General features: G+C 33.8%; 1 protein-coding gene across 1 annotated transcript in view; it reads right to left on the bottom strand.

Moving 5' to 3' along the window:
* LOC123533840 (uncharacterized) overlaps positions 1 to 17,222 on the bottom strand; it is a 36,297-nt gene that overhangs the window by 13,091 nt on the left and 5,984 nt on the right. Inside the window, exons 2-3 of the mRNA XM_045315755.2 lie at positions 15,035 to 15,176; positions 2,833 to 3,083 (exon numbers count right to left, since the gene is read on the bottom strand). Coding sequence (XP_045171690.2) covers positions 2,833 to 3,083; positions 15,035 to 15,176 — 393 coding nt within the window. The remainder of the gene's footprint in view (positions 1 to 2,832; positions 3,084 to 15,034; positions 15,177 to 17,222) is intronic.

The following is a 17,222-nucleotide window of genomic DNA, read 5'->3' as shown; positions in this document are numbered from 1 at the left end:
TGAAAGTTTGTATGTTGAAGCAAACGAACCCTCCCTTTACAGACGTGAAAAACTGTCATTGCAATATGCTCTGAGGGTAGCTGCCAATAAATCAAATCCTGCTCATAAAATCATATTTAAACCCAAGTACCAAGATTCGTATGACAGAAAACCAAAACAAATTAAACCTTTTGGATTTCTAATCAACAATACTATGAAGGAAACTGATTTTGACTTCGATAGTATAAAAGAAAATTTAGTTCTGAATACACCACCATGGACTCTTAATTCTCCAACAGTTCTTTTTGATATGAAAACTGCCTTGAAAAAGTCTGAAACAAACCCCGAAATATTCAAGTCCAAATATAACGAAATCAAATCGACTTACAAAGATCATTTTCCAATTTATACAGATGGTTCCAAAGATGATTCAAGGGTTGGATGTGCCGCCTTTAGCTACCTACATCAATCAAAATTACGTTTGCCAAATAACGCTTCAATTTTTTCAGCTGAGGCAAAACCTATTGATTTGGCCCTTAATTTTATTTCAGAATATAATGAAGAAAAGTTTATCATCTTTTCCGATTCATTTTCAGTACAGTGTAACTTCCGAAAACCGAACGACCTCCGGACCAGCCTAAAAGTTCGGTTTTTGGAAGTTTCCGGAATTCAGAAGTTTGAAAGTTTGTAGGCAAAGTGGACGTGGTGCACAACAGTTATGTTTTCTTACACATCGGATGAAGGAGATTATTATCCTTCATAATTTTACAATTTCACATAAAGAAATGAATTAATTAATGATGAATTACAAACATTAAGAATAACAAATACATAATAACAAATATAAAAACATAAATAACAGATATAAAAAGAAACAACATAACCTTAATAATAGCATTTACGCAAACATTTTCCACTTACATTTACCATTTTTTGGAGTCCTGAGTTGTCAACATTAAATTTTAATTAATGTTGATAATGCATTGTTTAATCGATGTAACTAAATCATTTAAAACACATATCTTTCTTTCGTTCAAACATGAAGAAAGTTTGTAACACGTAAGATATTTAATTCATCATTAATTTCATAAATTAATTACAAATGAAAATAATCGCTAATTACTTCCTTACTTTTGCATCAAATGATGATAGTGATTATATAGCGTGTCAAAATAAACACGCGCCGCTAATAGATAAACAAAAGAAGATATTGACAGCGTTTCTGGATTATCAGGTGACACTTTTAATCCAGCAAATATTTTGCTGTTCGGTTTTCGGAAGTCAATTTTAGTATTAAATTATAAACGGTGCTTCAAAAATCGTCCGCTTTTCAGAATTCGGGAGTTCCGGTTTTCAGAAGTTAAAAATACATAGAAATAAGAACAGAAAAAATGGGACCTTGAGTTTCGTGCGGTTTTCAAAGGTTTCCGTTTTTCAGAAGGTCCGGTTTTCGGAAGTTACACTTTATTACAATCAATTCACAACCGAAATACGGAAAATCCTTTCATTCAAAATATTCTTCTCAGGGTTCATGAACTATCATTTAAGAAGTCCATCATATTCTGTTGGATTCCTAGCCATGTTGGTATTCATGGAAATGAGGATGCTGATACTGCAGCAAAGAAATCACTTTCATTACAACAATCTAAATTGAAATTACCATATACTGATTTTAGGCCAAATATCAACAAATACATTTCAACTAAATGGCAGTCTTCATGGAACAATGCTTCGTTCAAAAAACTTCGTGAAATTAAACCTACTTTAGGTGAATGGCACCAAGGAAACAGATCTGTTCGCAGGGAGGAAGTTGTTCTTTCCCGTTGTCGAATAGGTCATACTCGGTTGACTCATTCGTATCTTTTGAACAATGAAAATCAACCTGAATGTGTACCATGTCAAACAACGCTTACTGTTAAACATGTTTTAATCGACTGTGTAGACTTCGATCCATAGCGCAACTATAATGTTGAATCGTTAAAAGAGTTGTTTGAGCAAATTCCTGCCGACAAAATTTTACAATTTTTGAAACAAATAGGCTTATATCATAAAATCTGAACCTTATTTGATTTTTATTCACAACTTTTACACTTTTTTATGCTTGCAAATGTTTTACACTATATATGTATATACATTTTTACTTTAATAGTTTTATATATGCTTTACAATTAACGTAATCCATTTAACTTTTTCTCGGCGATATATGACCTTTTTGTGTCGGTTCGCCGTAAAACCCAACTCATTCATTCATTTTTTGTATCCTAGCGGATCTCACGTAATTCAAACTTTAATGAAAGTAATTATATACCTTAATGTAATTTATCTCTATATATTCAGTGTATCCTCGAGATCCAGGTAACTTTCAGAGGGAGAAATTATAGCTTCTCTTGTCCCAATCGGAAAAAAGGTACTAAAATATCACTCCTGATTTGTGAGACATGAAAACCGAGATTTTAATTGTAAATGCAAATGTTGAACCAGTACCATTGTGTAGTACAATTCGGGTGTGTATAAAAAACAGCGTCGAAATTTATCTGTTTGGTTGGCATGTGCGCGCTTGTTTATACTGCTAGGCGCTTTGTCGTTATTTATCTGGTGTATTGTTGCGGTAATTTAGTTCGTATTATTTCTCTCTATCATATAATAATTCATAATACGAACTTGTATCCTAGCGGATAAGCCTGGATATTTTTGGATTTGGTCTATACCAAACTTCTTTCGATTAAAAAAAGTAGTAATCAAAGGACCGAAATCTTCATAGAAGTGTGTGTTGGGACGGTGGCGAGGGATAGAGTTGGTGGGTGGTCGAACTGGTCAAGCAAAATCTCTAAAAATAAAACGTTGAAAACATACCCTATCAAACTTCATGGCATTAACGGCAGCGAAGTACCTTCTCCTTTCAGTAAATGTTAAGACACGAACTTCCCGTCTAATTCTAGTCCCTGTCACCTGTCGTTTTCGTCTATCAGGGGGTTCTAATAAAGGTCGAATAATCTGGTACAAAGTTGACTCAAACAGTTTCTTTTCCGGCACGGTCACATTTGAAACACTGACAGCAAACTTTGATATATACATTTGCATGGATCTCCAAAAGACCATCTGACCTACAAATATATATTGTATATAATTTAGTACTGGATTCCTTAATTGTTAAGTGTATTAAAAGTAGTCATTCAACACAAAATTGATAGTAGCAACATATTAAATCGCCATATTGATAATGCAATAATATTTAAAATATAGAAAAGTTATGACTGCAGTTCTCAAAGATAAAACACTATCTAGGTCCTTGAAGCAAATAAAGGACAACGCGTCAATTAGTGCCTGCCGTAACAGGTAATTTGAAATATTGGTATTTTTAGCCTGTAGCCATGACCAACACTTCCAATGTAAAGTACAGTAGCTCTATGACCATTTTAACTGCGTAACCACAACAACATTACAAAATAGAAACCCGTGCGTTACGGTAACTACGCCACCACCATGGAAGAACTTGAGTAGAGTACAAAAAGACATTTATTTTAAGGCTGGACATCAATAAATCCAGCTGTTTTTTATTTCATATAAAATCCACTTACTTCATAACGGTTTTTCGACATTTTCTAGCATATCAGATTTTCAGAGACTTATTTTCCCATAAAGAACTAGATCGCTACTTTAGAGAAACAAAAAGAAAAGGGGGTGTTAACTTTTATATAAGAAAACTACAGTTCGTTAAATACAACCCGCTGAATGTACTACTTTTCACTTCTTTCAAATTCTCATTTCGAGACATTAAATTCTTACGCCGCGATTTTTACCTAGCATGCGATAGGAACATGCCGATTTAAACAGAATGCAAATTGATACATACTGAAACACGGTAGGGTAAAAGTAAGCACGTTGCTTTCGAGAAAATGCACTAGGAAAGGAAAAAAGATTAGTACTACTTATATTTGGACTACTTGACCAGCGGAGGCTTACATTCTATTTGGTAGTGATCAGCCTATAAGAAAAAACTTTTGTTTGATTCCATGATTTTGCATTCATTTTCAAGGTACACCTATTTAACAATGATTCTGCTGAATTTTGGTGCAAAATATTGAGAAAATGTAGAGAAATGACAATTCATTACAGGTCACCCCCATCCCCCAAAATACGCGAAATTTAGCCCTGTGCAAGCAATATTTCAATTTATTTTACCTTATTCGTGGAATTTTCATTTAAGATCCATTTAATCGTTACGATGTTTGTCTTTTTCATTCAGAAACATGCTAATTTCAATAATATTTAGACAAGTGTAGTGCTTAAATGCGAGAATGGCATTCCATTCATTTTCGAGGAGTTTCAGAAAATACCATGTATTGCCCCTTATAGGCTGAACACCACTAAATCCAGGTGTTCTTTATTTCATATAAAATCCACTTACTTCATTACGGTTTTTCGACATTTTCTAGCATATCAGATTTTCAGAGACTTATATTCCCAGAAAGAACTAGATCGCTACTTCAGAAAAACAAAAAGAAAAGTGGGTGTTAACTTTTATATAAGAAAACTACAGTTCGTTAAATACAACCCGCTGAATTTACTACTTTTCGCTTCTTTCAATTTCTCTTTTCGAGACATTAAATTCTTATGCCGACATTTTTTTCCTAGCATACGATAGGAACATGCCGATTCCAATAGAATGCAAAGTGATACATACTGAAACACGGTAGGGTAAAAGTAAGCACGTTGCTTTCGAGAAAATGCACTAGGAAAGGAAAAAAGAATAGTACTATTTATATTTGGACTACTTGTGATAGACCAGCGGAGGCTTACATTCTATTTGGTAGTGATCAGCCTATAAAGGTGTATGCTAGATAAAATTTTCACGAGGCAGAAAGCGCACGACGCACCGATTACAACACCGTTTCCGGTAAAGTTGCACGGTTTCGGATAATCGGACAATCGGCGGGTTTACTTTTAACGCTTGATCATAACTAGTCGAAATGATAGGATGTACGTTTCGGGACGGCTTGACTTTTGACTTTTGACTATCACTGTCCCGTTACGTCCAAGCTTATTCAGAGTATTTCTGAAAGGAAATCCCAATGAAAACGTACGCAAGATAAAATTTTCACGAGGCAGAAATCGCACGGCTCACCGTTTCCGGTAAAGTTGCATGGTTTTGGATATTCGGACAATCGCTGCGTTTATTTTTGATGCTTGATCAAAACGAGTCCAAATAATAGGATGTAAGTTTTGGGACAGCGTGATTACTTTTGACTGTCACTGTCCCGTCACGTCCAAGCTTATTCTGCGTATTTATGTAAGAAAATCCCCGTTGAAGTTTGTTGGGAATTTTTTCTGGTACAAGTACAAATATATGAATGTATTTGTAAAGATAACAGGTCTGATAATGAATTAATGTTGACATTAAAGCATAAAATTGTCTCGCTGATAATTTTGAACATAAATTTTGTGTTTTGTAACTGTCATTTTAATGTCATCGGCTGAAACCGGTGTCGAGGTAGATATCTCCTCGCACTTTTTCACATCATATTTCCAAAGATTTATGTCACTTATTTACAGTTATGTTTTACATTTAACCCATTTGACGTTTCTTTATGAATATATATTTTTAATTTATTGGAGTCTGACCAGTATTTCATGACTATTTTGGATTTTAACGGTATTCATTTCTCGGCATGAAGATCACAAACCAGGATCATTAACGGGCAATATTTCAAAATGAAATTGTGAAAAATCTAATCCGGTGACCACTCATTTTCTTTTTATATTTTTAAAGTAAACATGATATTCTGCTATTCTGGCAGGTTTAATCAAATTTCTTTTATGTAGATTTAGAAATATTAACTGCTGAAGGAAATATACAATATTTCATAATTATGATGCTTTTTGATCTAGAAAACAGCAACAACACATAAGTGTTATGGAACTATTTCCTGAATAACATTAAAATTTCTTTTTTGTTTTAAAGGGAAGTAATCAAGTCTTATAAAATTTGACAATCTGTTATGCTTCATAAATCATTTATTTGATTCCTTGATATTATATGCTATAGCAGACAAGCTCTAGATTTCAGAATACACTTGTACCCTGGTAGTGCATGATAATCTGAAATAAAATGAAAACGAAGTCGGTGACCCCCATATTTCTTTTTATTTTTCGGTACCTTATAGAATGAACTAAATCTATGAAATATGAACAAAATCTGTTATTGGGAAAAATGGTGAAATTCAAGCATACGCCTTTAACAAAAATATTCCATTTAAAGCCACGTTTTCTTTGTATTCTTAAGGTCATACATTAGAATTTTATTATCATCAGACGTGGCTCTCTTTTCCATTAAATGTCAGAAATTATAGCCTAAGTGCATCATTCAAAATGACAATTTATGTCCTTATACGTCGAGGAAAGGTAGTTTAAATTTTTGTCACCATGAACCACGCCATTATCTAAATAAGCATGATATTCAATTAGAGGTACATATATGAAAAAATATCGTGTATTCCACAGAAATGGTAAATATGGTTAAAGAAACAAGACAACTCAAGTTTGCAACGCGTTTCGTTTTAAGAAATGGTTAAATAAGAGATACTGTAAGAGAGAAAGCATATTTCGTTGACAAAAGGCAAAAAATATGGTTACTAAGTTTATATTATCTTATATTTTGCTTTTTTTAAACAGCATTCTACTGATTATTTGATTTTTTTTCAGGACATATAGAATGATGAAACTTTCTGCGCTTAAAAAGAAAAAGTCCGCATACTGTCTTTAACTACAAGTCATTATTTGCTGTAATTTACATGCTTACTTGGTTGAAAAAACATATAGAAAATCATCATCAAATGCATTAATTTTTTAATAGGTCTACAAAAAATCACTAGGTTAGAGAGGTAAGCATTTTTAATATGGTATGATAATTTTTTTTATTTGGTATCATCCGATTCAGTTTCTATCCTTGCTATCCACTCTAAATTAGAACTTCTCTTACTTATTAATATAGAAACATTGAATGATCTAATATCTACAATTCCACCTGCTTTTCATGTTTTTCCATTTTGGAAGGCATGTTGCAATACAAATTTGAGATGCCAACAGCAGCAAAGGAGATAATGCGGGAGGGGCTTCCCATTCTCCTGGGGCGTATGGGGGCCTCCCCTAGAAATATTTTGGTTAATATACACTTTTGGCAGGTTCTAGTATAGTGCAAAATGGGAGTTTTAATACAAAAGCATACTATTATTATAAAAAAGCTTTGATAAAAAACGCAGTCTTAAATGATCTCCATTATTCTTTAGCATCTGCCACAAAATCGTTTTTCAAATAAAAAGGCTTGATGCAAGATAAGAGTCTAATAAAGAAAAGCATGTTGTTGTTTGTGCATTTTGACAATATCTTTTTAAATAATAAAATACATTTACATAGATAGGTCTTTCTGTAAATGATCAAAATTTGGGTCGTGAAAATATGTGACAAACGAAAATAAGGCAACTAATGCTAGCGTTATTTATAAAATCACGATTTATTACTTATTTCTACGACCAAAGTTTTTTTTACTAATGATTTGTGCATGTTTGTCAGTTTTTCATTAGAATTCGCCAAAATCAGTTTATGACCATTTCAAAAGTCTTGGAATTTATTACGGATGTCCAGTCGGATTCCTTCTGTCTTGTTTTTATGTCACAAAGTCACTGTTTCACGAAAGTGCAGTTTTACGAAAAATGAGCTCCTACCAACAACCAAGTGGTTTTACGACGGCCAGCATGTTAATGCCCGGAGACAATATATTTGTTGAAGCTTGAACATTCCAGGTTACTTTGATAGCTGTCTCAAAAAAATATAACAACGTTTTAGGTAAACTAGAGGGTTAAAAGGTCATGCTATGACATTCTGATTTTGCGATTTTTCTGTGAAGCTTTTATTTCAATAATTATGTACCCGCAACATTTCTGGAAAACTGTACCCTAAATGTATTATGAAACTATTTCGTAGTCATTTAGAATTTATGCAAAGCTAAAACAGAACAAATGTCAATCTATAGATACTATTAATGCGTAATCCAGAAGTGATGAATGGATGTTATTCAAACTTCATACAACAATTAAGGACATTAGGGAAAAATGCTTTGTAGAAGTACAATAAATTAACCTAACTTACCTTTTGAATTATCTGCCTTTATTAATTAAACTTGCATATAAATTTCTTTTCCAAAAAGTAACTCCAAAATTACCCAATCGTTTTTGTTGAAATTTCACACAAAGATATAGGTCATTAAAGGAAAAAAAGAAGGGGGAGCTGTGGTCTAGTGGATAAGGTGTCTGCCGCTCAATCCAGGGGTCGTGGGTTCGAGCCCCACTGGTGTCACGACAATGACTTCTCATATGACACCACTACTGCTTTTTCCAAGAAGCGGACTCGGGAGTGGTTCCAATAAGCTTGAAGCTTTCATCAAATCGAGCTAAAACAAATTAGTGTAAACTAAAAGAAACTTGTGTATAAAATCATGAGTCTATCTCGCTCACTTTTTAAATTATCTTCCTTTATGGAATTAAGTTATCTGAACCATATTGTTAAACGCTAAATGAAACTAATGAGGTGCAGTATGTTGTTGAATTGTTAAACCATTTACTGGCTACTGGCAACTGACATATTACCAAAAGCATTTTGTCTTGACATCACTTTCTATTTAGTCGTCTAAATAGTACTTACGTTACTGGCATCAATTGTTCGTTACTAGCATCAGCTGATAAAGCTTTGTCAAAGGTCTCTGGTAACCTGCTTGCTGAAGGGATTGTTCCATTATATAGGAAACATCCCAGCAGTTGGTCACAATCAACAGACACAGAGATTAATATTAATTATATTATGTACTTGTTTAAGCACACATCAAATGGTCAGCCTCAGCTCCTTAACACACGTTATCATCAATATATGTCATTTACAGCACAGCAAATGATCTTTGATAGTATATCATACTTTGTTTAGTTTATCATTTATTTCACCACAATCTACGTTACATTATAACAGTTCAGACTGACAAAACTTTTCATAGTTACACAAAGAGCTTACGTTTCAGGGTTTAGTTTACAAGAATTTCTAAAATTAATGAAATAAGTCTTTATGGAAAAAAGACTTAGTGTATCCTTTTGCCAGATGCAGCTGATTGTTTACTTGATTAGATTATGTCAAAACACCCACGCACTTTGTGGTTTGTGAAAAATGTCTTTAGATGTAGGACGTTGTTAACACTTTATTGTTTAATTTTTTTACCAATCATCTACTTTGATCATCCTTAGTGGTATTCGATGTAAATGTGCGAATGGAACTGAATACAAAAACAGGTGACATTAAGGGAAATTGCTGTGTACAAGAATCATAACACTACCTTGCTCACTTTTCGACTTATCACCTTGTATCTAATTGAGTTGTCCTGGCTATAACTTTAAAAGTGCTGAAGGGAATTTATTCAATCTGCATACAGAATTAGTGACCTTGTGTATAACTTGTGTATAACTTGACATTGCTTTCTTCTTAATAACCTTCCTTTATTTGTGTGTTAGATCAACTCCTAAAAAAATGGAAAACCACAGGTCGCCCAACAGGACATAAACAAAACTGTTGCAGACACTGTTTGATTGAGGCTGTTCATGGATGGTAGTGGAAGTGCAAGCCATCTTCCATGCCCTCTAGCACAGGGTTGAGCAGAACTCAACATTTACATATGTTTTAAGTACAAGAATGTAATTTAGAGACATCCGCAGATGTATTCATACGGCAGTGCACATGGAACCTTCAATGATACACTAGCGTGTAATTCCATGAAAAGCGGCGTATGGTCCCCAGTTAAAATAATGGGTTTGCCCTAAACGAGAAAACAATGGGCAGAACTAAGCAAACTGGAATTTAGAAAGGGCATCTGAGGTTACGGAGCCTGCATATCACAGGAACTGCCAAATGACTAAATTAAAAAGCAGGCACCATATCCTGGGGGTGATGATACAATAGCCAAAGCTATGAAAGGATGTAATGGAACCAGTGCCAGGACAAAATGTTCCAGCTGATAAACTAAACAGTACAAATAAATAGCCTTATTTCGGACACACAATAGTTTTTAATCATAGAATGAAATAATATATCAATAAAATCTGTAAAAAGATCCTTTGAAAGCACTGAGTGCGACCAAGAAGAATAATAGTAGTCTCGGTTTAATAGTAATGAAATATGCAACACCTCTCACGCCCACTAATACCGTACATACATGTTAAATAGACTGCATGATCTCAAAGGACCAGAAAATATAAAAAAAAAACCGAATTAAAACATTACCCTTCTGAAAAAAGAGTAGAATATTGATAGCAATTTATTTCTGTCCTTTCATAAATTAACGCGATTAAATGGTTTATCAATAAAAGTAAGCATAATTGTAGTTGATAAACGATACCCTTCTGTATGCAAGATTATGTATCTTTTCAGTATTCAATATGACCATGCTTATTTATATTTTATACCATTTACTGTGACCTTTGACATATATTTGTGACATTTAAACTGGCTAGCATCTGTACGATCAAACTGATTGCATCATTAAATGAAGGAAATTATCTTAACAAGAAATCAGAAATATTTGCTTATGTAGTCTCAACCCTATTTAAAATAAAGCAACAAAAGCAAACATTGAAAACTTAACGACATGACCTGCCAAAAGGTGAACTTCAACCTTATTCTAATTAATATGTATGTAAATATTACATTAAGATTTACTGAGACGTTTTTAATTTGTAACTATAAAGCTTTTCTAAAATTATATATAACCAACATATACTAAATAAAACAGCCAATCCGCACTCCACCTGTCCCCATTTATTTTGCAAATATCTTCAAAATAACATAAATACTTCTTAATATGTTTTGTACACTCAAAACAATATGTCACTGATAAAATGCCGAACTTTCAACAAAACCAAATGGTATTCACTCGTGTTCTAAACCAGCTTTTATGAGTTATTGTGACTTTTTACAAATGGGCTGAGTTAGTAATTTTGAAAAGAATAAATGTTTGCGTCATTTAAAATTTTTGAAAATTTATTATGTTTGTTTAAACATATACTAAATTGCAATGTACAGAAATTGCACAGATATTGGAATATTAGCTAATGGCCGTTAGTTATTTTGTTCAGTATAAATACCCTGTGATATTTAACCTTGATAGATGAGTATACTCGTAAAATGTATTTTCGAGTGCGAGTCATAATTTGTTAATTGGATACAAATGTATGGTTTATTTAAACCTATAATTGTAAATCAAATCCAGTATAATGTGAAATTATTCACAAATCATTGCATCTTGATGACCTTCATGACATTTTGACCTCTATGATTTACATATAATGTGTATATATTTTTTTGGAGATAGCACACTGATGAACCGGGGATGTTTATACTTTAATAAGGTATTTGTCTCCAAGCATTAACATTCCGGCCCTCATTAACTTTTTCAGGTGCAAAAACTACCTGGCTGTATGTATTATTATGTCCTTACGGCCTGTTTTCAACTTGTTTGAGTTGCAATTTTTTGAATACCAGGACCACGATTGTACTGTAATACATGGCATTGCCTTAAAATTGAGTCCATGAAACGTGAATTTCATTTCTTTGACGATAACGGTAAATATCTGAGATGGAACATTATGAATTGGTGAGTCACACTTGATTGAGCAATTGATCTAGAAAGCCGTTGTAATTACAGGCTGGCCAATCAAACTCCGTGACCTTAATAATAACCTCTCACGTTAAAATTATTCTTTCCTAATTGAGGCGACTCTTTAAACGCGCTCCGCGATTTACCTATAACTTTACCCGAGGATGGCAATGTGGCATTTTTTAAAAAACAAACATGTTTTGCCAAACATCTTATGTGTCACAAAGGTTAACATACGCAGTTACCATCGAATGCATGGTCTATATGTGAAAACAAATCCCATTGCGACCCTCTAATTGTGCGCAACAAATTCACGCATCGAATGGAACACTACGCGTGTTGACTGACCGAGTCAATGTGTCTTGCCGTATTTACACATTGAAAGTGGTAACGGATTTATTTTTTGTAGGATGTAACAACTTACATGTATGTTAGCGTAAATAGTTTGGAAATAACGGACTCGACATTTTTAGGTAGTAGAAAACAACATAGTTCTTTTTCAAAATTCCCGCTTTTTTGTATTTTGGTACAGAAATAAACGCACCCTTGATGCAAAATTAACGCCCCAGGGTGCGCTTAAACGTGCGGATATGAAATGTCAATAAAGTAGAATGGTCTTGTCCTTGTGTCCGATCTTGGGGTTCCACACACTGATGACAGGCATTGCAACCAAAATTTTACAAGATGATCATTACATAATTATTTATATAGATGTGCCCTAAAAGGAACTTTTGCTATGCTTTAACTTTGTACATAATTACTTCAGTCAACGATGACATATGTCATCAGGTACAAGGCGGAGCAAAATAATTTGTCCGCGTTCTACATCCAGAGCTGTCATTGGTCTATCGCATGTTTTAACTAAAGTAAAGATTGAGAGGCACGTGGCAGCGTTTGAGTACTCTATCGGTTTATGACAAGTCGCGCGGCAATTAAGGGATGGCGGGAGCATTTATGATGGTGACCCGCTAATCCCTTGATTGATCACATGTTGTGTATTGTGTATTTTAAAGTATTATAAAAGGAAACGGCCGCGGGTAATATTGATTATTTGGCTGCTGGCAAATTGATACATACTATATTTTCGTAAAAGAATCTTGAAAAAACCATAGGGTCGGTGGGTTTAACTAGGTAGGGATGGGTTACCAGAAACAAACATTTTAGTGCTAAATAAATAGATTGTGCTACATTTATATTGTAATGTTCTACAGTCTTAGTTATTTGTTAATATAACTTCCATATTTTTAGCGGTAGCTTTATATTAATACCGTGTTTAGCTTACATTTATTAAGTGTGTAGTCTTTTAAATTCAATGCATACTATTCTAAATACGCATAAACGTGTTCATTTTAAGTTCAAATGCACTATATTTATAGGTTATTAGCTTTGTATCAGGAAATACGCACGAGTTCTTCAGTGGAAGCGGAATATTCTTCCGCTGAAGAACGAGTGCATATTTTCCGATGCAAAGATAATAACCTTTTTATTACATACGCATCTACACGTATAAATATAATGTAAATATCATAAATTTGTTCAATAGCCTGAATATGACTGACAATACTGAACTAAATAGAAAAAATAGTGCAACAACCCACACTGAATTACGTCACGCACCCGATATAAACTTCAGGCGTAAGTGTATGGAAAAATATTGACGTTTCCGGTACCAGTGTAACTTAACGGGGAATAGAAACGAGTATGTAATAAGTTGTTATTTAAACTTTTGAAATATAAAGTTTGGGTGTTATAAACCTTTAACATTTAGAAGTTCACAAATAACATCTCCAAATAATTCTGAAAGGTACTAATTTATTAATGCTGGTATTTGTAAAAGATAAATAATTCGGAATGAGCATCTTCAAATCTTGACAATAACATCTACACGTGCAATTCAATGCTTTAATTACATCAGTTTAATTTCTCATCATCAAATTTTACACGAAACAAAGTCAAAATAAATTTGCTTTTAATTTTTAACCAGGTTTTCAACGAAAACCTGAGTTATTAGATTGGGGTAGATGTCGGTCGGGCGGGCGGGCGGCGGCAGCGGCGGCGGCGTCAAACTGGTGTTTCCGGTCAATAACGTTTGTTTCGGTAAAGATTTTTGAATAAAACTTGGTATGTATGTAGCTTATATCAAGTCAAAGGCTGGGATTGATTTTGGGGTTTCTGGGGTCAAGGTCAAGGTTACTGTTACTTAAAATAGAAAAAGGGTTTCCGGTCAATAACTTTTGTTTCGGTAAAGATATTTGAATAAAACTTGGTATGTATGTAGCTTATATCAAGACAAAGGCTGGGATTGATTTTGGGGTTTCTGGGGTCAAGGTCAAGGTCACTGTTACTTAAAATAGAAAAAGGGTTTCCGGTCAATAACTTAACTTAGGAATGAGCTATCATGATGAAACTTGGTGTATAGAAAACTTATATAAAGTTGTAGCTTGGGATTGATTTTGGGGTTTCTGGAATCAAGGTCAAGGTCATTGTTACTAAAAATAGGGTTAGGGTTAGGTTAGGGTTAGGGTTAGCATATCTTCTACATGCATGGAGGGATTTTGATGAAAGTTGGCACAATTGTTCACCATCATGAGACGGAGTGTCATGCGCAAGAACCAGGTCCCTAGGTCTAAGGTCAAGGTCACACTTAGAGGTCAAAGGATACAAGAATGAAAACTTTGTCCGGAGCATATCTTCTTCATGCACAGAGGGATTTTGATGTAACTTGGCACAATTATACACCATCATGAGACGAAGTGTCTTGCGCAGTTCCCTTCTTTAGAATTACTTCCCTTTGTTATTACTATAAATAGCTTATATTGTAACTTTTTCATTACTAGACGTAGGGAAAAATCGAGACCACTTTTTTGTAGTACAACATGCATGTTACATCCAATTTTGAGGTGTATTTTGACCAATCTGTACCTGGTAAGGATTTCTGTGTGGACTTACAATTTTTTTTTTTTATTTTTTTTTTATATGATTAACTTCCCTTAGTTGTTACTATAAATAACTTATATTGTTACTTTTTTAAGACCACTTTTCTGTGGTACAACATAGTTGTTACTTTCTAATTTTAGGTGTATTTTAAGGTATCTCTACCTGGTAAGGAGTTTTTTGTGGACTTAGAAAAACAAAAGAATTACAATGATTACTAAACAACCACAAAATTAGAATTACATCTGCAAATACAGGTGCTAGAATAAAGAAATTTGCTGTGACGGGCGTATATTGTGACATTCTGGCACTCTTGTTTATTCTGATGAAAAGTGTTGAAAACCTGGTTTCGTGGCATTGCCGCGTTTCTTGTTATAGATACTGCAGAACGTCACAGTAAAGTATGCTTACTACTGTATGATAGTTATGTGGTACCTGACTGGTTTCTGAGATCTCCGACAGAATGGCAGTCGTCCAGGTAGCCCTGGAGTTCCGTTGGTAGGTATTCCAGAGGTTCCACATTGGCTTTGCCATACTTGACCGCCAACACGACCAACAATACGAGTATCTGAAAAACCTGAAACCGAAAGTAACACGATTTTGTAGTTTTAATTTGGATATGGAATTCAAGGCTCGTGTAATGTGCACTGCACTCCTTAACAACTGTATGGTATGTCAATTACTCAAACCGAAGTGTGTGGCGCTATATAGGAGTCACGCGCGTTCTGTAACCGACTGTAACTCCTTTCCGGAAGCATATCCCTTTAATTCGAATAAATACTTATAATATCGGTTTTGATACAAGCTAATAGCTTACTCCTCAGTTATAGGACATTAATATATGTTTGTATGTAATGTATATTTGATAATAGATATTGTTTAAACCAACGGTGGTCATCATACTACAAGAACCACTTGTGAAATAGACTACTAGGTCCAAGGACACGGTCACATATGAAGTTCAAAGGTAAAATAGCTTCACCCCTTGTCCGTTTCATATCTTCTAAGCCGTAGGAAGGATTCGTAACACTAGAATCAGTTGTTTACCTCATTGGCACAAGGTTCAATGTCAAGGTCAAAACTGGAGAGAGGTCAAAAGTCAGATGGTGTTATGCTTAATTATCGTCATTTCTGAACAGTTATTAGGGAGAAATTATTTTTGGAATATTTTGCTTGATTGAAGGTTGTCCAAAAATAATTATGGCCGTAGTACCCTTAACTGGTCATTCAATAAAAACAAAAATAAAATACATATTAGCAGCAAAACAGATAAAGTTACAGAACACTTCTTGAAAGATAAATAAATAAATAAATAAATAATATATATATATATATATATATATATATATATATATATATATATATATATATATATATATATATATATATATATAAAGCTGATAGAGTGATAAACAAATTAATCTGTCAATAATTGGACAGTCTAAATCTCAACTTGAATCTGTTAGGTATTTTCTCGCTGACCATTTCATCCTAATCCACTTATTTTTGACAAATTAAGGTTTTGCCAGTTTGTTTGAGTAGTGTATAAATGAATTGGTTCTTAAAACATAAAAACATGAATCTGAAAATGTGTATTAACTGTAGTTGATTCAAATTTAACCATCTCATTTTAACCAACTAAAAGTTGTTTCGTAATAATTTGCAATGACCCTCAGAAACTGTCACTGTTGCAAGAGCTATACTTGGAGTAACCCAAAATAATCGGAGTCATGAGAAAGAGGCATATTCAGGGTTCAACGCAATAAGGGCGTAGTTATTATATGTAGATACGCTCTTATTGCGTTGAACCCTCGATATAGTCCATAAACTATTACACCGACACTGTATGCATATCGTAGCTACGTGCGCGCGGCTTAGCTAGATATGACAATACATACTTTAAACAAGGAAACGTATTTTGGAAAAAAATTCAAGTAGTCTAAAATGGCACGTTACTATACATACAAAATGCTCCATCTGCAGGAAGTATATTTCATAAAACGTATCAAAATGACAAGTGAACTTTATGTGAACACGATTTGTTTTGTTTCTTGGGGAACTTTTAAACAGACGTAAATCAATGCCATGGGCTTCCTAGTATGATTCAGCAAATTTCAACTTGGTAGTAGGCATGAAACTGGTTCATCCAAATTCAAAGATTTTAAATGATTTATCAACGAACCATGATAAAAGGTTGCAAATAGCAGTACATTCTGCTATTCCATTACTTAATTTTGAGTAATTGGTTTTTTGACAATAAAACACAGAAAGCCAATGAAAAGTAAAATCCACAATGTCCATTATTTGATGATCTTGAAATCCTATACCGTTTAGATTTTGTACCAAACCGATGTTCTTCGGTGGATTTGAACTCCGTGTTTGTACTGATAATGGGATTTTCCTATAAAAACTGGCAAATGGATTTCCCATTCCAAAATAATAATGGGATTTCCCACTAAAGACAGATAATTGAATTCCCTTTAAAACTAGCAATGGTATTTTCCTTAAAAACTGGCAATGGGATTTTCCATTGAAAAGTAATAACAATAATAGGATTTCCCAACAAGATGGTCATGATGGCCCCAGGTCGCTCATTTGAGATACTCTGCTTGCTTCAACAGTT

Source organism: Mercenaria mercenaria, chromosome 12 (genome assembly GCF_021730395.1).
Source record: "Mercenaria mercenaria strain notata chromosome 12, MADL_Memer_1, whole genome shotgun sequence".
Classification (NCBI taxonomy): domain Eukaryota; kingdom Metazoa; phylum Mollusca; class Bivalvia; order Venerida; family Veneridae; genus Mercenaria; species Mercenaria mercenaria.
This window is presented reverse-complemented; position numbering and strand designations above follow the sequence as displayed.